This window comes from Peromyscus maniculatus, chromosome 5, assembly GCF_049852395.1.
Source record: "Peromyscus maniculatus bairdii isolate BWxNUB_F1_BW_parent chromosome 5, HU_Pman_BW_mat_3.1, whole genome shotgun sequence".
In the NCBI taxonomy this organism is placed as follows: domain Eukaryota; kingdom Metazoa; phylum Chordata; class Mammalia; order Rodentia; family Cricetidae; genus Peromyscus; species Peromyscus maniculatus.
This window is the reverse complement of record NC_134856.1, coordinates 77,930,703-77,953,490: the sequence shown is the minus strand read 5'-3', so window position 1 is coordinate 77,953,490 and position 22,788 is coordinate 77,930,703. Positions and strand designations below refer to the sequence as shown.

Here is a 22,788-nt window from a genome sequence, read left to right as displayed (position 1 = left end):
TTCCTTAGCATGCACAAGTCCTGAGTTCAGTCTCCAGCACCCCATAAACAAGATGTGTGGTACATACCAGAAATTATAGCAGTCTGGAAGTGAAGCTGGAGGATCAGAAGTTCAAGGCCATTCCCTGCTACATACTGAGTTCTAAGCTAGCCTGGGCTACTTGACACCCTGTCTCAAACAAACTAACTAACTAACTAACTAACTAACAAAAAACAAAAACAAAAAAAGAATGAAAAAGTAAGAGAGAGTGAGAGAGAGAAAGAAAAGAGAAAACAAAAACATAACGCAGCATTTCCTGCCTCTCAAATATAAGGAAAACACACTGGTTCCATACCTAGTATCAGGGAAAATCATTTCGGTACTTTAGATATTGGAACTGAGACAATAATCTGAAGGTTAAATGCTGCAATTTTCAGGTCATAGGGAGTGATGAGGGGATGTCACGGGAGGCTTGATCTTTGGAATTTACTATTCAGCAGCAAAAGGCTAAACAGAAAACAAAAGTGCTTCTTCATTTTCTTAAGCCAACAATGTTATTTCTGTAATTCATTCATCAAACCTCTGTCTCCATGAGCATGTATCAGCCCCTGGGGATTCACTGGAGGAAACTGAGTCCTGACCCTCAGAGAGCTGACATGAAGTGCTATGAAATAACACAGGGGAGGCCCGGGGAGGGTGGGGCTTGCTTTATGAGTCTTAGTGTGGTGGTGTGCGTTAGCCACTAGAGCAGAGATCCAAAACAAGCGAAAAGATAACCAGACAGCATCTTGGGAGGAACAATCTAGACAGAGGCCATAATCACCCATTAAAGCCTGATATTGGAGCCTGTTTATCGAAAGCCAATCCCACCCCCAACCCCAACCCCGGGTACTTGCCCCGTGGAGGTTTTTCCCAGAGCCCAGAAAAGAAGTGTACAAATGGCTAGGATTCTGATCTATATCAATTGAATCTACTCACACCATGCTCTTTCAGTCCATTCACTTTATTGTTTTAAGTTAATTTCCCCTAAATCTACAGCTTCTTTTTTGCCCCTACATTACTCTGCTGTTCTCTCTTTGTTCTATCTTAGTTCTCCCCCCCTAGTCTCTGAGGTTTCCAGTCTTTATACACATACAGTCAGCGATTCTCTGGCCCAAGCAAGGTCACGAGGCTTGAATTCTCTCAGGGTCATAAAAGCAGATAAGAGTTTACACTAGGTAGTGACTGTCAGGCTTTCTTTATGGCTCAAAGAGGGGGTGATGTGTAAAAGCCTCAGTGAACTCTTAAAAGGAGCAGGCTCAGATGAGAGGGAGAGAGACCTTAAATCAATTAGGGAAATCTAAGAAGGGAAAAGGGAATCTGCGTGTAATACTGCATTCCTAAGTGTGGTTAGATTACTAACATGCTGATTAGTAAACCAAGGTGAAAGGAAAAGGAGTTAAGAATTTGCTAGTGTGAGGTTAGCTTGGGGCAACACCTGCCTATCTGTAGGCAGGGTGAACCCAGGGCACTCTTGTTCCCTATCTATCTAAAGACTGCGAATCAACAAATTCAGACATGTTGTAATTCTACGTCTTTGGGTATCTGAGAATGTCTCAAATGAGATACTTTTGCCTGGACACTTCACACTGACCAAATGCCTGCCAATGAAGATAATTGCAAGAAGGCAGACCTCTGAGTTTATATTGGAGAAAGTAACAAAGACCTGGTTGTGGGAAACAGGTATTGGCTGTGTGACTTTTTTCATACATGTTCTCCAAATAACCCAACTGTATAGGGGAAGTTGTGCCCAATAAATGATCGATCACATTGTTAGAAACTCTTAGAAAAAGAATCAATTGGGAAAGCTACAATAGCACACAGGAAATTCACTGTGGGAAACAGCTAATACATTCAAAAGCCAACGTCACCAAGACTCCTTGGTGGATCTCTGACTTTGAGGCTAGTCTAGCCTACAGAGCAAATCCCAGGACAGCCAGGATTACTCAACAAAACCCTATATTGAAAAAACAAAACAAAACAAAACAAAAAAGGCTGAAGAAAGGAGCAGGATGGGTAGAGAAATAGACTAACACTAATTCCATTTGGTAGTCTATTAGTCTATGCATTGCTATATCAATAAGTACATATATGTATGCATATAAATATGTATGTCACACACAGTCAAAACACACTTCCCAGTCAACAACATATTTGTTATTCATACTCATGGGTCTCATTTGCTTTTTTCAGCTGAGGGAAGCTAACAATGCTGAGGGCATGCCTCTCACATTTGAAGTTTCGACAGGGCGGGCTTTCTACCCAGGGTCTCTCAATGCCTCTGGCAGGGAATGAGGTTATGTAGGACCATTCATCTGCTTAAGTCTCGCTGGTACTTGTGCTAAGACCGATGAAGTTTGCCTGCGTGCTTAGCTGTGATCTTCTTGTTCTCTTTTGTCGTATGTAATGATGGTTTGCCCATCTTATCCACCATGTAACCTTTGTGCATGAGGTGACAGAAAATAGTCTCTGAAAGCAGTTTGTGGTGACTTTGCTCTATCTAAACTACTCAGAATTTGTCTGAAAAGCAGTTGCGTAGGTGGCGATGGCTTGTTTGAGTTTTCATATTATCACTTCCGGTGAATGCATTCCACACACAATGGAACCTAGTGGCCAGCCTAGTCCTAAGAGGACACTTACTATGAGGTGCTCACTGTCGCAGGATGGATGGTTGCTCAGCCTCAAGTTGGTAAAGGTTAGGATGATTCTCCTGCTTTCTGGCACAGTGATTGTCCACTCACAGATCCAGGCATGAGAATTTGGGTTTGGGTAGTTGGGAGAAGTAAATGTCCCAGTAGAGCCGTGTAAATTCCCACCACACACTGAAAGAAAGGAAAAAAATGAATCAAAATATCTCTCTTCACAAGGAACACTTTTAAAATTAGTTCTTAATGACCTATCTGAACAAAATTACTGGCAATATTTCTTTCCACATGTATGAGAATGCTCATCTGTATTCACTTCATGACTTCTTGTATTTACATCTGTATTCAGTTCTTGTCTCTGTCAATACTGAATGTTTTCTGACATGGAAAACAGTCCACTGGCAGCATTTAAATTATTATCAGAGCCCAGGATTATGAAAGACCAATAAATATAACAAACTCAGGAAAGCTAAAGTCGTTATTCTGTTTTTCCACAGGACCTTTATTTCACCCGAGTTTGTTGGGGGCATTTAGGAACCTGAGTTCTTGATAGCTGTAGGACATTACAATGCACCAGTTTCTCAGAATGGTTTTCACAGAGAAGCCACATCTCTGCTCTGCATCTCTCATGATACAAGTTACTTTCCTTTGTGGCATTTACTCCAGCTATAAGTTTTCATTAATTGGTGACTGTCTATTAGCATCAGCCTTTCAACTTCTCGTAAGAGTCAAAAAGACAAAATCACATGTTCGTTTTCAAATTCTTACGATATCAGTGTCCAGTGCAGCGTCTATTCTCTGTAGGAGATTAGTGCTTTTCTAATACATCATTGAACTCACCTTCTATGCTAGATGTAAACTGCAGCCGAAATCCTGAGGCAGTGACAGAGCCATCTGTGACAAACCTGACCGAAGCAACATTGCTGGAAGTGTCAACACGGCTAGGAATGGAGTTTCCACAATATCTGCCCAAAATATTTCCTGCAAGAGTCAAATAATTAATTATGTCCATGCCCAGGTGATCCTTTTTCTGTCAATGCTTACTTAAGTTGTTCTGCATGGACAAAGAAGATCTTAAGAGACAATATTTTGTTCATGAAGAAATGGCAACCATTGTTATGAAAATCATGAATAAAAGTTAATATATTTAAATATATGCAGATGTATAAAGACTGGAGCCAATTAGGGTAAGTCTATCTCAGTCTGATGAGGAAGGCATGCTCAGATGGCTGAAGAAATGATCCAAGTGCCTCTTATACTGTTATGTGATATACACTGTCTCTCCCTCTCCTTATGCATAAGGAGACTTCTCCAATAACCACAGGTAGTACACTGGGGTCTCCACAGGATGAGGATGCCGTCCCAACACAAGGCTCTTTCATTGTGCTCTCTAAGATGACTACAGAATGGCTATAGCAATACTGAGCATCTATTGTAATCTGTTAGAATCAAGGAAAAGAACTACCAGTCTTGCCCAGAGCCCATGAATCTGCATTTCTCTGATGACATCAGACACACCTTTGCCTTTCTCAGAAGCCAAGATGCTTCAGGGGTTAAATTAATTGATTAAGAAGTAAACACCCCCAAAGAAAGCAGGATTTCACTTACCAGAGGTGTGGTTTTCCCAGATCTCCACAAAGTCTTTTGCACAACCAGGGGAACTCTGAAGATTAAAATCTTCAAAACGAATGGTGAGATAGTGTCCTGGGAGGCCCCGGAGATGCCACTGACAAAAGGCATTGTTTGGATAGGGAAGGGTCGGGTATCCAATGCTCTCGATGACTCCATTTTCCCCTGAGACTGTTCCTCCACATGGGGCTGCAAAACACACACACACAAAGGATATTCTATTATAGATTATTTTTATGATTAAACCAATATCATTTAAAACTTTTAGGAGCCAAGTGAATATTAACAGAAGTTGTAAAAATCTGAAAAGTTTTGCTTAAAGCTTTCCTAATTCTTTGAAATCTACTGTGAATGGATAGAAAAATACCTCAGGCCTGCTCAGTGCGAGAAGTGGAAGGTGACTGTGGGGTGTCACATCCACTCTCTTGGGAAAGCATGTAAGAGCTATTACTTATACGTAAATATCATCCAGGAAGCAACTGGTAGGGTAATAAGGCCCACCTGGTACCCTCTGCCGCTGATGCCAAACACTGTCTGCACTCTTTTGGAAGGAGCAGTTGACTGGTGACTGCTGGTGTCTACTTCTCTAGGTTAACTATAAATACACACTGCACATAGTTTTTTTGAGAGTTCAGACCCACGAGACACTAAATTGTATGTGATTTGTGGTATGTGGTATTATATCACTTGGAGTGCATCTTCATTATGTGTGTTTATGGCTCACTTTTTGAGTAACAAAATCAAACTCCAGGGGAACAATGTACTTTTCATTGAGTGACTGGCTTAGCATTAGAGATTCAGAAGGGAAAAGCTGGACCATTCCATGGATGCTTGGTGTTCCAAGTCATTGTCCAAGTGCAGTTGTTGGATCACTAAGGAATTTGTTGTTTTGTTTTGTTTTTCGAGACAGGGTTTTTCTGTGCAGTTTTGGTGCCTGTCCTGGATCTTGCTCTGTAGACCAGGATGGCCTTGAACTCACCTGGCTCTGCCTCCTGAGTGCTGGGATTAAAGGCGTGCGCCACCACCGCGCGGCAGGAATTTTATTTTTTGCAAGTATATTATACTTATTTCAGTTGAAAATACTTTTTATACACAAGTTAGGAAAATATAAAACACTAAAGTTTTAATAAAAATTACATTTTAGCCTAATATAAAATAACTTAAAACTGGTGATGATGTTGTGAGTTTATGCAAACCTTCTTCTTCCAAGTCTTAAAATTAGGCAGATGAGAGGCATGGTGTGGTTAAGGCTCAGTGTTTCCCTGTGCCACTGCTGTCCTGCTTGAAAATAAAGCATTACCTATGGAATACTTGGCCTTGAATCCCATTTGGCTGGAACCACTACCAGACTGGAATTTCAAGTACATAAGTTCTCTTGAGGATATCCAGCTACCAGGCAAAGTGTGCCCACACAATTTGGAAAGCACTGGAGCACTTGAGTCGGCTCCGTCGCGCAATTCAAGGTAGCTTGAAGAACAGCTAGAAGAAAGAAAGTGAGAAATTAAAAAAAAAACCAAACAGTTACTTTGACTTATTTTGTTAGTCAAGACTTCTTTCTTCAAGGACAATATTTAATCATCATGTTTGTATTAAAAGACCACATGACTGAGTCTCTTTAGGCTTTATGGCATTCTAAAATGCCATATTTTTTTCCAATGACGATACAACCTTCCATGAGTTCCTGAAGGAGACAGCTCGTTACACTGGGAGATAGTTCTTTACATATTCTGTATTTGTCTTACAAACATGAAAGTCATTTCAGATGGACCATGGATTCCACTAAAGTAGAATCTGTCAGACATGATACTTGAATATATTTCACACGAGAGAGATCGACCTCTCTTGCAGGCCTCATGACTAAGGCTACTGTGGCTACACAGCTGCACTATGTCTATAAAAGAAGACAAGCTTTTGCTAACGTTTCCTAATAAAATCAAACTAGAGAATCTATGCTAGTTTCGGTAAACACAAATCACATTCAGTGTCAAAAAAAAGTGGTGATCAGTAGCTCTGTTGTGACATGCATTCATTCATGCAAATATAGGAATATTTTAGATAAATGAAAAAAACCATATATCTGTGTGTCAGCTTGTCGTTTTGCCTTGTTTTCACAGACTATACAGTTTTCCTTGGATTTCAGCACAGTCATACACGCTCTCTGAGTTGTGATCCCGCAAGATTCCTGATGCAAATAAGACTGAGAAATTTTGGAGTGCTCACTTCAGTGTTGTGTGTGGCACTGGTAGCCTCTAGTGCCGTGCCACACACAGTCTTATTTGTTAAGCAGATATTTATTATCTGAGACACTCAATATGAGGCTGGAGAAAAAAAATACCTGTCTAACAGAGATTGTATTTTTCCTGTGGGAGGAAGAACAGATGACATCAATCTCAAACAGTCACCCTCAATATCTCTTGGAAGATGTGTTGAGGGTCAAGGTGGGAGTAGCTGCCAGGCAAGGCTTTGGGGCTTTAGACATTTACTTATCTCTTTGTCTCTACATTTTATTTCTGGGCAGTGGGTACTGCTGAGCAAAGAAGAAATAAGTTGTCTTGAGACATGACGGCTGAAAAAAAAGATTAACTTTGGGTTGGAGGAACACTAAAATGTAGGTGACTTACTTGGGTGTGTCTTCAATATTGAATTGGTCTTCAAATTGGAGCTGTATACTTTTCCCAGGAGGAGCCTCTAAGATCCAAATGCATTCAGCATGCTGAGGATAATTAGCAGGGTAGTTGGGGGAGGTCACGTATCCATCAGAATCGGCACCATGGATGTAGATACTGCCCCCACAGGCTGTCAAGAAACAGTTAAATCAATCTATAGTCTGGTGGATGGGAACATAATCAGATACCACAATTGCTGTGTACAGTCAATTTGTCTTTATTTTTCCTCTAAACTTCATTTCATCAGAATTACCTTCATGTTCTTTTTAAGTAAATAAATTCTGTCTTTCCTGTAAAATGAGCTACCATGTATGTCCCTTTTTATTCTGTCAAATCATCTAGTCTGCTCTTTTCATTAGGTCAGGTGTTTTGTTTTGAAATGTGTGTATGTGTGGGGGTGTTGTTTGCTTGTTTTTAAATTCTATTTTACTTTTTACCTTATTTATATGGGTATTTTGCCTACATGTATGTCTGTATACCACATGCATGCCTGGTGCCCTCATCGGATCCCCTGGAAATGGAGTTACAGACAGCGGTGAGATGGGTGCTGAGACTTGAACCTTGGTCCTCTGGAAAAGCAGCTAGTACTCTTAACCCACTGACCAGTCTCTCTAGCCCATTTGTTTGCTGTTTGAGATAGTCTTGGCTAAGGTCCATCTGTCTATGTCACTGAGGTTGCCTTGAATCGTTGAACCTCTTCCATCCACCTCCCATGAGCTGGGATTATAGACACATATCACAACGCCCATATCCAAATTATGTATTCTAATTGAAATTTTTATTTTTCACTAAAGCTAACAAAATTTTTATGCAAAGTGTATGCAGCCTCACATGAACACATAAACTATTCTATAAGGCTGACTGACTGGTTAGAACTTCCAGGATTGTAGAGCTGGACCGTTGTAGTCTGGAGCCAAACCATCTTGGGCTGTCTTTAGCCTCCTTAACAGTCACTTATTGTCCACCTGTGTTTGATCTAACATGCATTTTCATGGCTATTAGGTAAATCCTTTTAAAATATACTGATAGATTCCTGGCTTCATCAACCCAAAGGCTAAGAATGTCATCATTAGCCCTTGAGGCCAATAGAAATTTCCTTTCTTTGTTATAAGCCACCTGGCTGTTGTTCCCACCAATGTGCTTTGATCTTGAACTCTCTTTTGTTCTGTTACTACAAAAGTTTCCTGAAATCATTACTATGTTGGAACCTAGCATTTGAGAATAACCTGATTCTGTTTTCCAAGATCATGGTCGTTCATACTTGGAATGCAGAAAAAAAAAATTTCCTTTATTCCCTTTTACATGAAAGCTGTGCTTCTGCATCAATAAATACATACCCATCACTCAGATGAGTGAGGAAGTATGCAAGAGGCCATAACTTCCCATTAGAAGCTCAGGTCAGTGAGCTTTCACTCGCTGCAGACCTGTGATCTCAATATGTTAAAAACAAAAACAAAACAAGAAGCTAAGCAGGGCTGGGGAGAAAACTCACTAGGTAAAAATGTTTGCTATTCAAAGCTTATGAAATTCAGATTCTTAGAACCTTTGTAGAAGCCTGAAGTATAGTGGGGGTAGCATGCATCTGTAACCCCAGAATTCCTCTAGTGAAACAGAAAGCAGAGCCAGGAGCATCTCTAGATGCTTGGCCAGTTGGAGTACACAGGGCAGTGGCAAACCAAAAGAGATCCTGCCCCCAAAACAAGGAGTATTTTGAGGACTATTACTCTAGATCAGCAGTTCTTAACTTGTGGGTTGAGACTCTTTTGGGACCAAATGACTCTTTCACAGGGGTCACCTAAGACCATCGGAAAACACGGATACTTACATTAAAATTCATAGTATAGCAAAATTACAGTTATAAAGTAGCAATGAAAATAATTTCATAGTTGAGGGTGACATACAGCATGTGGAACTGTAGTAAAGGGTCCCAGCATCAGGAAGGTTGAGAACCATCGCTCTGGATCATCCGCTGACTCCACACATGAACCTCACATGTTTAGTATTGGCTTGCTTTGGAGACAGTCTTTTTATGCAACTCTGGATGGCCTGGAATTCACTACGTGACCAGCCTGACCTTAAATTTGTAATCATTTTCCTGCCTTTGCCTCCTGAGAACTGAGCACCTACATGGTTGCCTACATCGTCCTTATTTCCATCTGTGTCTCTCAACTTCTCAGACATCAAACTCTTCTCCTTCTGTCAATATTTTTTCTCAGACTGTCTTGTGTCTCCTGCCAGGGCTTCCAGACAGTGCTGGAGAGCCCCAGGAATCATTCTGCAGGATTTTCCAGCTTTTCATTCAAAAGAATTCCTTGGTTGCCCCATATCCACATGGTTTAAACCACAACCCTCACTTTGTCAGTCCAGGCTAGACCAATCTTCTCATCTCCATTTTCCAACAGCCTACCAGACATCTTTGGGAATATAATTCAGGGATTTTAGGATGAACATGAGTCAGTCTGGCACCTTGTGTGCACCTAGCTGTTATCCATGCTCCTTCATCCCTTATCTCCACTTCCACCTTCAAGAGACCTGAATGAAAATCCACGAATTCCTGACTTATAACATCTTTTGACATGGCCTCTTTTCTACCTTCTTACTGACACTGGCTTAGCTCAGGACACAACAGTTTTCTCTGAATAATTCTTTTATCTGGGTTCTTATTTCATTCTTCCAATCATGCAGTTATGTTGATGTTTCTGTTCTGGTCAAGCCATGGTACTTTGGATTTAAACCTTTCAGTGGCTCCCCATAAGCATCTGGGAATACTAGTACTAATGGCCCTGACATCATCAGGTCATCACGATGGTGATGTGTGGTTCATCACCATATTCACCTCCTTTTGACCCTATTCAACAACATAGTCAATTCTTGCAGAACTGTGAATTGTCTTCTGGTGCTGAGATGTCTCATGTTACATTGTCCTTTGCTAAAGCACAAATCTCTGTTCACGCCTTTCTTCTCTGGTCCCATCAGTTGGATAGGTGCTTCTCCCTGTGGTTACAGATCCTGGAGCATTTCTCCATCTGGAACTTACTTGTTGTATAATAACTGCCTCTGCTTGTCTGTCTCCCTCATTGCATGGAGCCTCTTGATGGAATTTGGTAGTGTGTGCAGTATAAAGCTCTTTATAAATGTTTAGCTAACTAATTAACAAGCCAATGAATCAGGTGAGAATAAAAGACATTTAGCACAGGGCCACAGAGATCTCAATCAACTACAGCAAAGAGAAGTCTTTGGGGCAAAGACAGTGCAAAGCTCAGCAAGTGATGCCAAGAGCTATTCGCACAAAACATAATTTAAGACATGGGAAATGGTATGAGGTAGACACGATGGGAAGAGAGCCAGGGAGAAGTCTGGCTTAGTAAGAAGTTGGAGACAAGCAAAGCACGACCATATTGCTTGGGGCTGCCCCAAAATAGCTTTTAAAACCAAAAGATCTTTGTTTGATCTTAATATTAAGGACAGTCATGAGTGTGCGGAAAGGCAGGGAGATGGTAATGATCACTAGTATAGATGCATGACCAGTGGGCCTAGAAAGGAACTAAGAAGAAAATACACAGTATATCTGAACTGTCACAGAGGTAAGATTAATCCAGCATTAACAAAGTAGGAAAGTGCTGCAGGGAGGTCAAATCAGCCCGTTCAAACTCACTGTGAATCCCAACATGAAGACAGAGATGTAAGAGAAAATGCCAACCTTGAACAGCAGTGCAGCTGCCCTCGGAGCTGATAACAGATCCCTGCGTGCCAGAGCTTAGTGCACTAGGAAGTGACTGAACACACTGTTTTCTTAGGCCTTGAGCAAGTTATTAAATGATTGGGGTGAGGGAATGATTAATAGAGATTTTTATTTCCTTTTCTTTTCCCAAATAAAGAAATGATGCTGACATTCTGAACTCTCTCACATCTGAGATAATGTGTAAAAAAAAACATAAGGTTTCTGTTGTGCATGGTGGCATATACTTTAAATTCCAGTATTTGGGATGTCAAGGCAAGAGGATCAGGGATTCAAGGTCTTCAGCTACTGATCAAATTGCTGGCTACCTTGGGCTACAAGAGACCTTATTTCAAACAACAGCAGTATCAGCAATGGCAACAACAACAACAAAAACCACGGTTCCATTAAGATCAATGTATCTTTTGAAGCATATTTGAGAATCTGAGATTAAGGTCATATAATCATTCATGATATTGAATTTGGGGAGACAAGTAAAGATTTATTTCTGCTGTTTACTCTCCACCGGTCTTTAATTAAATGCTATTTAAAAAGTAAATGTCATAAAAATCAAATAATCATAATAAAATTAAATAATTAAACAAAATTAAGTAAGGATGATTATATAAAGATGGCTGCTGTAATGCAATAATACAGGAATAATAATTAAATGAGTAATAATAGAATCATAGGTCAGTGTTCACTGCAAAGGAAGAACACAATGATGATGAGGAAGAGCAATCATAGCCTTTACCACGCTACTGTAACTAAGTTTAACTTAGGCACTCCATCATGGAAAGAAGTCCAGGGGCCATTAAGTTCATTTTCTACACATGGAAAATTCACTTTGTCAATAATTGAAAAAAAAAAAAAATAAAACCAATAACTTGGAAAACTCAAAGCCTCATTGTACTTACCTGTAAAGTAGAAATAACTATACTATACTCTCCTTAAAAAGCATCATGCAGCCGGGCGTTGGTGGCGCACGCCTTTAATCCCAGCACTCGGGAGGCAGAGGCAGGCGGATCTCTGTGAGTTCAAGGCCAGCCTGGGCTACCAAGTGAGTTCCAGGAAAGGCGCAAAGCTACACAGAGAAACCCTGTCTCGAAAAAACCAAAAAAAAAAAAAAAAAAAAAAAAAAAAAAAAAAAAAAAGCATCATGCTGAACAGTTAGTGTATGAAGCATGGTCTAAGACCAAGATTGATCATAGATACCTGTTCTTATTAATACTATGACTTTCACCTCAGAAAATTTGGCATTTTTCCCTTAAATTCCATCTCATCAAAAATCAATGAATCTCAGGAAAAATATAGATATAATTCCCAGAGGAATTACTTACCGAAACTCTTGGCCTCATATCTGATCTTAAATCCTTGCCCGCCATTACTATTATCAGAAATGAACTGAACAAACATTTCATTGTCTGAGGTGAACAGAGTTGATGGAGTATAAATTCCACAGAAACGACCATTTCTTCCAGAGGGTCCCAAGGGTGGAGAATGGATATCTGGTCCATTTCTTAGCTAGGAAGGGATTAAAATTGTGTAACATCCTTTATATTGCAAAACAGTGTTAAAAGTCCTATCAATTTGCATACTAAGAATTTTAAATTAAGTCTGCAAAGGCAGTTAACTACAAAGAGTAACAAGCATGACCTACCACCAAGTAATCCCCCTGGCTGCACGAAGAGTCTTTATTTTGAATCTGGAAAGGCTGCTCAAAATGGACAGCGATGGTAAGACCACTCTGGACCAGAACATGCCAGGAGCAGTTGAGATTGGGAAGGTAGGAGTCTGGGTACTTGGGGGATGTGATAATCCCTCTGTCTGCATGCAAATATCCACCACAGCCTTCCCAAGAAGAAAAAGAAAGGTAAGTTATTTAAATGCTATCGACAATGAGATTTTTATACTTCTCTCCCCACACCTTTGACCCACAATTGTGAATTTTTTAAAATGCAAGTAACAGATGAGAAATTTGAACCTAATTGGGATCAAAGTATAAGAAATGATTAGAGGCTAAGTGGGCACACACTGCTGGATACTCACAGTGCTGGGGTTTAGATGTGAGTCATGGAGAAAAGACCAGTTTTGCTTTCACAAAAATTGGCTTCCCAGAGGTGGAAGACATATTAAAAACAAATGTATACTATGCGAAATAATAGTAAGTCCGGGAAAGACAGATGGTGGGGTGAGGGCGAAATGTAGTCTGTTGCTAGGGAAGTTAGAAAGGTAATATCTGAGCAGGGACCTGGGTGGAATAAGGAATTAAACTGGATGAGCTTAGGGAAGACAGACAAACACTGTAATCCAGAAAACAGTATAAAGACTTGATGTGGTAAGAGGGGTGCCCCTGGGACTCAGAATAGATGAGGTAGCATGAGCATTTCAGAAAGTAGCTTGGTGAGATTATGAATGAAGCAGAGCAGACTTATTCTGGAACAGAAAGGCTTTGGAGATCACCTGTTTATCTATCATCCACATATCTATCTGTCTGCCTGTCTGCCTGCCTGCCTGCCTGTCCATCCTTCCATCCATACATCCATCTACCTACTGATCTATTTATCTGTCTATTATCTATCTATCTATCTATCTATCTATCTATCTATCTATCTATCTATCCATCCATCCATCCATCCATCCATCCATCCATCCATCTATCTAACATTAAGCTATCATCTATCTATCTATCCATCTATCATTTATCTATCTGCTTGTGTATCTATCTAATGAGATGTGCTATCTCCCTATTGGACATTGGGAGTTGAGGAAGAGAGGTAAAGCAGACCTTAAGTTGTCATTGTCAAGTGCTAGACAGCCTGTCATCAAGTAAATGAAGACACTTCCCACATGTTAAATTGCAGAGGCAGATAACTGTTCAAGCTCTAATTCCAAAGCTCACTCTCTATTCCCTGCACAGCCTGCTTCCATCGAGTGGAGGGTACATCATTTTCCTTCGATTGCACCATTCATATAAGAGCTACATATAAACAGGGAAGGAACTACTAGATTATTTTTAATATTAGGTTATGATTCCATTTAAAATTAAATTTTTCATACGTGACTATCCTTCAATATTCCATAGACAATTTCTTTAATGTTAATCTATCTTAGCTTCAAAGTTATTGTTAGATTTCACATGCTGTCAGGTTCTGAGAAATCTCAATGATATGACACAATAGAGCATTTCATATTCCACAGACATCCTCTGACGAATCAAGACCCTGTTTCAAGAGCTACAGGCTCTTCCACACTCAAGTGGATGACTTCAACCAAAACCTTCATGAAGGTGTCTCCTGTATAATGTTTATTGGTTACTTCTTAAACTGAAGACAGAATGTATCTATAGTTCTTTAGATGGGCTATGATATGTATTGTCTCCCAGTTCCAACCCTTAGCTAGAGTAAAAACTATTTTAAAGATCTTTCTCTTGTGTCTTCCACAAGCACACCTCTTACAGAAGTGAGAGGTGCCACTCAGACACCTGAGGGCAAGAGATGCTCCTGTACAGAGACAACTCTGGTTTGTGTGAGTACTTGGTACCTGTGACTTTTGATTTATAATTTGTTCTGAGGAACAAATTATATGGGAAAATGAGATATGATTAGGTAGAAAGCCAAGAGAAGAAAGTGAAGGGGAGGGGAAGGCATGGGAGGGGAGGGGAGAGAAGAGAGGGAAGGAGAGGGGAGAGGAGGAAAGAGGATAGAAAGGGAAAGAGGAAGGGAGGGAGAGGAGAGGAGAAGGGAGAAATATAAGAAAAAGAGAAGAGGACAGAAAGAATTGGGAGAAGAGAGAAGAAAGGTGAGTAGGGGGAGTGGAAAGGGACAAAAAGGAAGGGGGAAAGGAAGAGAGAGGGGCTGGAGGAAATTAAGCAGCAAATGTTTGGCCACATTACTCTTGTGAAGGGAGGCATTGAAGCCGGCTTTAGTGATGCTGGAGTCCGAGATGAAACGGATGTACATGTACTCTCCAGTTGACCGGATGGGCCCGGGAACATCTCTACCACACAGAACAGCCAGTTGCTGGGCTAAGTTATTGTCTCCTGTGACCAAAGAAGGAAAATGTCAGTGTGAAAAATACAGTCACAAGAATCCACTCCACAATCATTTGCAGCCCAGCCAAAACTACTCACATATTTGTCTCAGAACACCCAGGCTCCTAGGAGATACTAGTGTTCTCAATAAGAGGGACAGCCAGCTACATCATTCTGGCTCCAGCTTGCCATGGTCTGCCTGCCCTTTCCTTAACCCTTTTCGATAAAGACCTTTGGGGCAAGTCTCATTGTCTTCCTGGCTGCTGGTTCTTCCTGGCACTGAAGTCAGAAAGAGAGGAGCTGAGGCTGGAAAGGGATAAGGGTCATGTTTATGTGAGTGGGAGTTGGAGGCTCTGATCTCAGCTACTGTGATGGCTGAAGATCAAATATCCAAGGAGAGAGAAAGACTGGTTCCTCAGCCTAGACCTGGACTCACATTCACAGATCTTTCACTGGGAGGCACGGAAGCTTTATGTGACTATTTCCCCAGCCCAGAGATGATTTTTTTTTTTTTTGGTATTTTTTAAATTTTGTTTTGCTTTCTGATAAAAGGACCATGGTTATATGGAGGATGAGAAAAGATGATTCCAGCAAGCGTGGTCCCCAGGAAGAAACCCAAAAGGAAGTCAGACCTTTGTATGCCCCCTTTCCTTTTGCTTCCTTTGGGTGTAAGTTTCCATCAAACCAACCGTCAGCTGTCTCAGCCAGAAGCTGAATGGGATAAAGGGGATTATAGCAGACTCAGAGTCCTTGGCTGGGAAAATAATAATGGCAGAAAACTGGCAGATTTTAAACTTATAAAATATAAGAAAATTTGAGACATGAGGAAATGTGTTCTTTTACACAACCAGCAATATACGTATTATAAATATAGTTATATATTTGTATGATGTTTATATATAAGTATATAAATATACATATATATGTATTTTTAAAATACTGACAAGTCAGTTTCTACTTTCTATGTGATTATCAATACACTGGCAGTTATAAATTTGGACTTCTTGAAGAAGCTTGGAACAGAACTTTTGTTGACTTTTTCTGTAACTATCAAAGCGACCAAATTTTGTTTCATTTATGACAATACATGTTTTACTTCTCAATGACACTAGGCTTTGTCTACTAATTTTTATTTATTTTCTAAGTACCACCCCAGACAGTTTGGTGAAACAATGCTTATCCCTACATGGTTACTTGTTTAATTCATTCATTAGTTGTTAAATAACTTAAGAACTATAAAATAGTATTCTTCACTCATCTTTCTAGTCTCCAAACCTAATTCTGGAGCATTTTGATAAACTTCCAAATGCTAAACATTTTAATTTTAGACTCCCCCAAAAAACCCATCTCTATAAGCCTGAGAGTCATAAACATCAGGTCTAGAATATAGTTTGATGATTCCCTAGGCCTTACTGTCTTAAAGATGTGGAAATAGGTACTAAGATTATAAAATTATAATTATAAGATTATAAAAACCTGACATTTATTGTAATAGTTACTACATATGGTTTCTAATTTTTCTTCACAAAAGCAGTTGGGTAGGTATTATTATCATAACCAGAAAAGGAGTCTTAGAAGGGACACGAGTTTGGTTACCATATGTAAGGGCAAGAAGTCAACAATGACTCTAACCCTGGCAGATTAACTCTAAATACTCCAAACTTCTTCTACAAGATGAAACTACAAAAAGGAATTTCTGATTTATTTATTTTTGGTTTTTAGACAGGTTCCTGAGTATTCCAGGCTCACCTTGAACTCACAAAGTAGCAGAAGATGACCTGGAACTTTTGATCCACTTACCTCCACTTCCTGAGTGCTGGATTACAAGTGCATGTGGCCCTGGGAACTGAACCAAGGGCTTCTTGAATGCTAGGCCAAGTGCCCTATCAACTCTTTATCCCTGTCCAACTTCACAGACTTCCAATGCAATATTCCCCTCCCTCTCTTGTCTCATTCTTTCCCTCCCTCCATTTATTCCTTTCTTACTTTCCTTTCTTTCAAAAAATGTTTTCTATACTCTGGATAGTTCTATGAAATCTATTTGGCAGAATGTTTAGTACATAAAATTTTATGTGTGTTGTCTTAAGAGAGTGATTTTGTTTTAAACAATAAAAAGGAATCCTAGCTGAGAGATTGACTGACTTTCTTCCCAGGATTGCTGCAGGACCCTTCCTGTGCCATGTGACAAGAATTTATGAGGACTGACCAATTGCACATGATGTCTGTGTCACTGTTTTGTGGTCAATGAACTTCATATATTTGCTTCAGAATATCAAACATGCCTACTATTCAGAAGCAAAATAATTGGTGGGACAAAAATCCAAATAAGTAAAATAATAAGGAAGTACATTGTAATTCCACATAATTTTAACACAATGCAAGTGGACAAACTACTCAAAATACCCAACAACTGACAGAGGTATTCCACACGTGCTTTTGTGAAGAAGCAAGGAAGCAGGTGAAGAAGGAGGAAGCTATGAGCCATCTATTCATGGGTGTGAACAAAATGGACCCATGTGCATTTGTTAGCCTACTGATCCAAATGCTTTTGTTGTTTTGGCACAAAGCACAATTTCTGAGCTCTTTCAACTCACCCTATAAGCAAGAAAATGGATAGAACATGCCAGCAATGTCTACTTAAGTAAAGTGAAGCTTAAAGGATTCTGTATGTACAAAATTCTTGGTCTTTTGTTAGAATTTTACATTTAATGTCTTTTCAAAGAATCATAAAAAGCCATTGGGGGAGAAGCCCTCAGAAGCAGCATTCATCTCTTTCATAGATGATAAAATAGGCTTGTATAGGTCATTCAAAAGAAAGACAGTACGCCTTAGAATTCAGGCTTCCAAGACAAGCAACTCAGTAGCTGGTGATTTTCAAAGAACTAGAAAGCTACTCTCCATGGATGCAGTTTCCCTCCTGAAGATTTCTAAAAGGTTCTAACTGTATTGTGAACACTCAGAATTGTGTGTGCCAGGATGCATCCATTGAATTACACTATAACAATAAAATTTAGTATTTACTGAATGCCTTGATGTCAGAAAAGAGGAGGTATTCTGGACATGTGCTGAATGCCAATTGTTCACAGGACAAAAGGTCTATGAGAGCATGATTGATCATTTCTTAGTGCTCAGTCTCTACAGATTGAGATATGCATCTCCACCAAGCAATGTTTCTCACTGGGAGGTTTTGTAGGGATGGGAGTATAAGAAAGCAATTTCTTGAATATTACAGTCAAACATCTTTGCTTTTATTGACAATCTGCATTTCCAGGTGATGCTGACACTGGTATTCTGGGAGCCACTGAGAAGCACTGGTATGGATGATGTTGCCTCCCTATTGTCCTTTTGTGCTTAGTTGATGCCGAGTGTGAAGGGCAATTGTATGTGTATTGTATAGTATCAAAGTTCATGCCCCTTCATCATTGTATAGCAACACCACAACATTCTCACTTCTATCTATTCTACATACAGATTCAGGGGAAATGGATACATAGCCTATCTTAGATACTTCTTGGTTTTTCATTTGGATCTTAAAGCTATAAGTAGAAATGTCAATATCTATTTTCATTATATCAATAAAAATTTAGCACAGCATGGAAATCCAGACTCTGTCTCCCCTCCAAAGGCTTTTGTTTTCTCGGAGGAATGTGCTATCCCGGACTTTGTGATAGGTAATATAGTACTCTGCCTACATTCTCTAGACATTGTAGCTATTTCTTCTATTTGATGGTTTTATTGGTTATAGTATCTATGAAATTCCATACAAAATATATGGAGCTAGTACACAGGCATAAAAACAACTGAATGTGACTGTGTGTAAGAGTTTAAACAGTGATCTCAACATTGTTCCTTACCATCTCTTATGATCAGCCTGTCATAGGCACACATTAGCTGAGATTCGATGTCCATGGAGAGGATGTTGAGTTCCACAGTAGAATCAGGAGCGTAGATGATCCATGTACAGTCAGCATGATTATGGTACTGCCCAGGCCAGCCCGGGGAGAAAAAAAGGAGAGGAGTGTCTCCTGTCACCATGTATCCTCCACAAGCCCCTGGGGAAAGAAAACTGCATCTTTAAGCCCTTGTCCTGTAAGCGCTTCAGAGTGGCTGCACTCTGGGGCTGAGAGATAAGACACAGTTAAAAGCACTTCCTGCTCTTCCAGAAGACCTGAGCTGTGTTCCCAATACCCAGGTCAGGCAGTTCGCAACCACCTGTAATTTCATCTCCAGGAAACTTGACCTGTCTTCTGGCCTGTAAGGGCACCAGTACACACACACACACACACACACACACACACACACACACACACACACACACACACACACACACACACACCAGTCTTAGAAAGACCCCAATACATTACCAAACACACCTGGAGCAATGGGAAGAACAGTGCCACCAGAAACATCTACCGCAAACCACTCCAGAAGGAATCCCTTCCCGGAAACGGTAGTGTCAGAGGAAAACTGGAATGTCAAGGAGTTTCTACTGGAACTAAAAGATTCCAAGGGGGTACTGCAGTAAGTGCCAATCAGGCGGGAATGAATATCAAGCCCATCATAGATCTGCATGTAAAAACAAACAAACAAAAAAAACCACCACAATAAGACATCATAACTAGGCAACTATCTATATTTTTCTTATTTAAAAGAGACATTTAAAGGATGGTTTATATTTTATAATTTAATCAGACTAGAAAGAATATCAAGAAAATACTTCATTTTAAAACAGAAAGTCATGTTAGATGAATTATTACAAATAATTTAAGGTGTTCCATATAGCTTCATTGCAGAATTATCTTAATAAACATGTTTGTGGTATATAGCATTTTTAGTGACTTACAGTCATATATGTGGATGAGAAAGTACAACCTATTGTAAAGAGGTTCATACTCTAAGAAAGAAAAGAGCTAATAACAAAGAAAGAACCACAGCTCATGGGGCTCCCCATATTCAAAATACTTAGTAAATCTATTCCATCTGCCTGAAAATACTAGAGACTCTCTTATGATAGTTTCCAAATAATTGCAAGCAACTTCATTATAATAAGGATAAAATCCTCTATTAAACTTATTTCCTTCAAATTACATCACAATTATTTCCACACCTATTGGGCATTGTGTCATCAGTCATTGAGTTCTACTTTGAGCACTGAAATTTCAAGAAGAGTGATTGGATTGTGGCCTTCAGGGATATGTTAGTGTTTTCTGGAATTTACAGAGTAGTCAATGCATGGATAATAAAAGCCATCAGAGCATCTCCATTTGTATTTTCTTATTTTTATATCACCGTTTCAGGTTTTAAGGCTGTACCATGAGAACAGACAACTCTGTCTCTCTTGGGAAGTCTGCTGCCTCTGAGTATGCACTATGCCCCCTTCCCTGGGATAGAAGTAGATGTGCTGTTTACATCTACTTCTGGGAAATATTATTATTGCTGTTTAGTTTAGCCTAGGTCCATTTGGAATGTAACTGTGGCTTCTATCTACAGTAAAGACTTTTCTTAGAGTCCCACCTTGCTTCAAGAAAAACAACCAATCAGGACAAACAAATAAAAGAACAAACAAGATAACAAGGATAGAAGATAGAATAAACACATAACTAGAGCAAATAGGCATGCTTAGACAAAAGTCAATCATTTTATATAGAATAGAAAATAACAAACATAATACAAGAATTACTTTGTATAGATGACGGTGAAGCAGCAGTTATGACATAACAGGACCTTCACAGGTCTTTTATTTACTTGAATAGGTATGAACTTGGACTTATTTTTGCCAGTTGTATCCATCAAAATATATAAGCATCTCCCTCACAAAGAAACTCACCTTTAATTTGTCATAACGGCAGTTTACTGCTGTTTCCATGTCTATCTCCAAGATTCTGCCATGAATAATTTGAGATGCATTTACATTTACTGTCCATCTGTAATTGGAGTTAGGAGGGTAATTTCCAGGCCATAAGGGAGATGCGATTTTCCCATGAGTTCCCACAATATTATCATTGCCAAATACTAGAAGGGAAACAGAGTTGTAAATCAGACCTATTTAGAATTGCTCTTTAATTAAAGGAGAAAAAAAAAACAAAAAACAAAAACAAAGGCAAGATTGTTGGAAAGGATGGGCTTTTAATTGACTGGGATTTCTTTTCTGACCACTGAAAGAAATACTGCTTCCCTTTTGGTTTTCTGGGCTATTGGGTCCTGGAGAAGGATGGCTCTTGAATGGAATTCCATCTCCTTGGAAGGCTGTAGTGTATGAAAGGAAGACACAACTTCCCATGAGAAAAGGATTTCCCAGACACCGGGGACTGGGGAGTGGGAGTGCTACCTCACACCTTAACTGTATTTTACCAATTTTGTTTTGTTTTATGAAAGAAAGGAACTTTTCCTTCCCTTTGAAAATTCTACATGAGAATCAACACAAAGAACAGCCAATCATGGAAAAAACTTGAGTTAGAGAATAAAAATAATTAATATTGTATCACTGGAAGAAGAGCCCATGTTTTATCTGAATACTTAAGCCAGTCCAAAAATAATTCTAAAGGTCTTAATTTGAAGATCGTACTTAGAAGACCAAATGAAACATGTTTGACAAAACTTTATCTGCCTGTACGAAAGTAAAAGACTCATTTGCATAATATCATAAACATTAATAGCAGGTAGAAATTGGAGCCCAAAGAGAAGACTCAGAGCCTCAAGCACAATTTCCTTATCTGTTAGTGAGCCATCCACAAATAATTGAGTTTTTCTGATACATTATTCTGCAATCTGAGAAAGGAATGTAGAGTGTAGGATTATTCTTAGTTAATACATCACTGAAACTTTTGTCAACATTCCTAGTATGTAGGATACATTCTGGAAGCCATTGGGGAAACAAACCGACTTACTGTGACTGAACCTGGCCTGGAAGCCCATGCCACTGCCTGAGCCATCAGAGACAAATCTGATCCACAGAATATGACCCTTGATGGATGAATAATTGCCAGGGAGGGAGTTTCCACAGTATCGTCCCACTAATCGGCCTGTGGCATTTCCTTCGCGGATTTCCACAAAATCCTTGTGACAGTTTGGAGAGCTCTCCAACTGGAAGGTTCTAGTTTGGAAACAAACAAACGAAAAGTAACGGAGTGAACAGATAGAATAAATTTGAGATTATCCTGATTTCAGGTTCAGAGGGGCCAAACTCCTCTTCTGGCCCCCATGGGCCAAAGCAGTCAGTACTGAAAGTGTGGCTTCAATAATTGGATACTAGAGTAAGAAAAAAGAAAATCAATTTCTTTCATTATATGCTGAAACTAATTTAACTTTTTTGCATATGTCCTCAAAATATTAGAAATACAAAACTCTTACAACAAAACAGACCATCTTTGGAACTTTGAGATAAGCAGATGCAAAATAGTACTACCTATAAGATAAACAGTATAATTCAGGCTCAGTCTTATTACACTTAATGTTATTGCCAATATGAAATACGCCAAAATTGCTTTATTCTGCTCCTGAGAAAAGAGAGAGGCAAGTCCTCTCTCATCTCAGAAGGTAAAGCCACAGACTTCCTCTGGAAGCATTCTACTGAGGCCTGGTGTGTGGTCCAGCAGCCTTAGTCTCACCTGAAGACTCACTTGAAATAAAGACTCTGGACCCTACATGCTGTGCCCGGGCATTTCTTCCCCTCCACTTACAGATCCTTTGCGTATATATTGTAGTTTCTGATTTTGTTTTTATGGTTTTTCCATGGGTGTAAATGTGTCTCAGATTCTGTCTGTGTTTCTTGTGCTTTTCCTTTGGCTCTTTTTTTTTTCTGTTTGTTTTGTGCTATCCTGGTTTGTTTGTTCCTATTTTACCTTATAATAATTATTATTGTTTCAGGTGACTGTATTCTAAGGAGAGAAAAAAAGGTGTGGATTTGGGTGGGTGGGGAGGATCTGGGAGGAGCTGGGGAGGGGAACCATAATCAGAATATATTGTATAAAAATATTTTTTCAATAAAAAACAGATAATTATATATCCAAGGAGGGTGTGTGTGTGAATCTAGCACTAAATAGCAATGAATCAGGACTTGAAATGTAGCAAAACTCAGGT

General features: G+C 39.5%; 1 protein-coding gene across 1 annotated transcript in view; it reads right to left on the bottom strand.

The window, feature by feature from the left end:
- Positions 1-22,788, bottom strand: part of Cubn (cubilin) — a 226,113-nt gene that overhangs the window by 62,198 nt on the left and 141,127 nt on the right. The window contains exons 37-48 of the mRNA XM_006985936.4: positions 21,597-21,802; positions 20,537-20,721; positions 19,083-19,275; positions 18,564-18,761; positions 14,572-14,718; positions 12,337-12,527; positions 12,017-12,200; positions 6,914-7,088; positions 5,593-5,771; positions 4,272-4,481; positions 3,504-3,644; positions 2,659-2,840 (exon numbers count right to left, since the gene is read on the bottom strand). Coding sequence (XP_006985998.2) covers positions 2,659-2,840; positions 3,504-3,644; positions 4,272-4,481; positions 5,593-5,771; positions 6,914-7,088; positions 12,017-12,200; positions 12,337-12,527; positions 14,572-14,718; positions 18,564-18,761; positions 19,083-19,275; positions 20,537-20,721; positions 21,597-21,802 — 2,191 coding nt within the window. The remainder of the gene's footprint in view (positions 1-2,658; positions 2,841-3,503; positions 3,645-4,271; positions 4,482-5,592; positions 5,772-6,913; positions 7,089-12,016; positions 12,201-12,336; positions 12,528-14,571; positions 14,719-18,563; positions 18,762-19,082; positions 19,276-20,536; positions 20,722-21,596; positions 21,803-22,788) is intronic.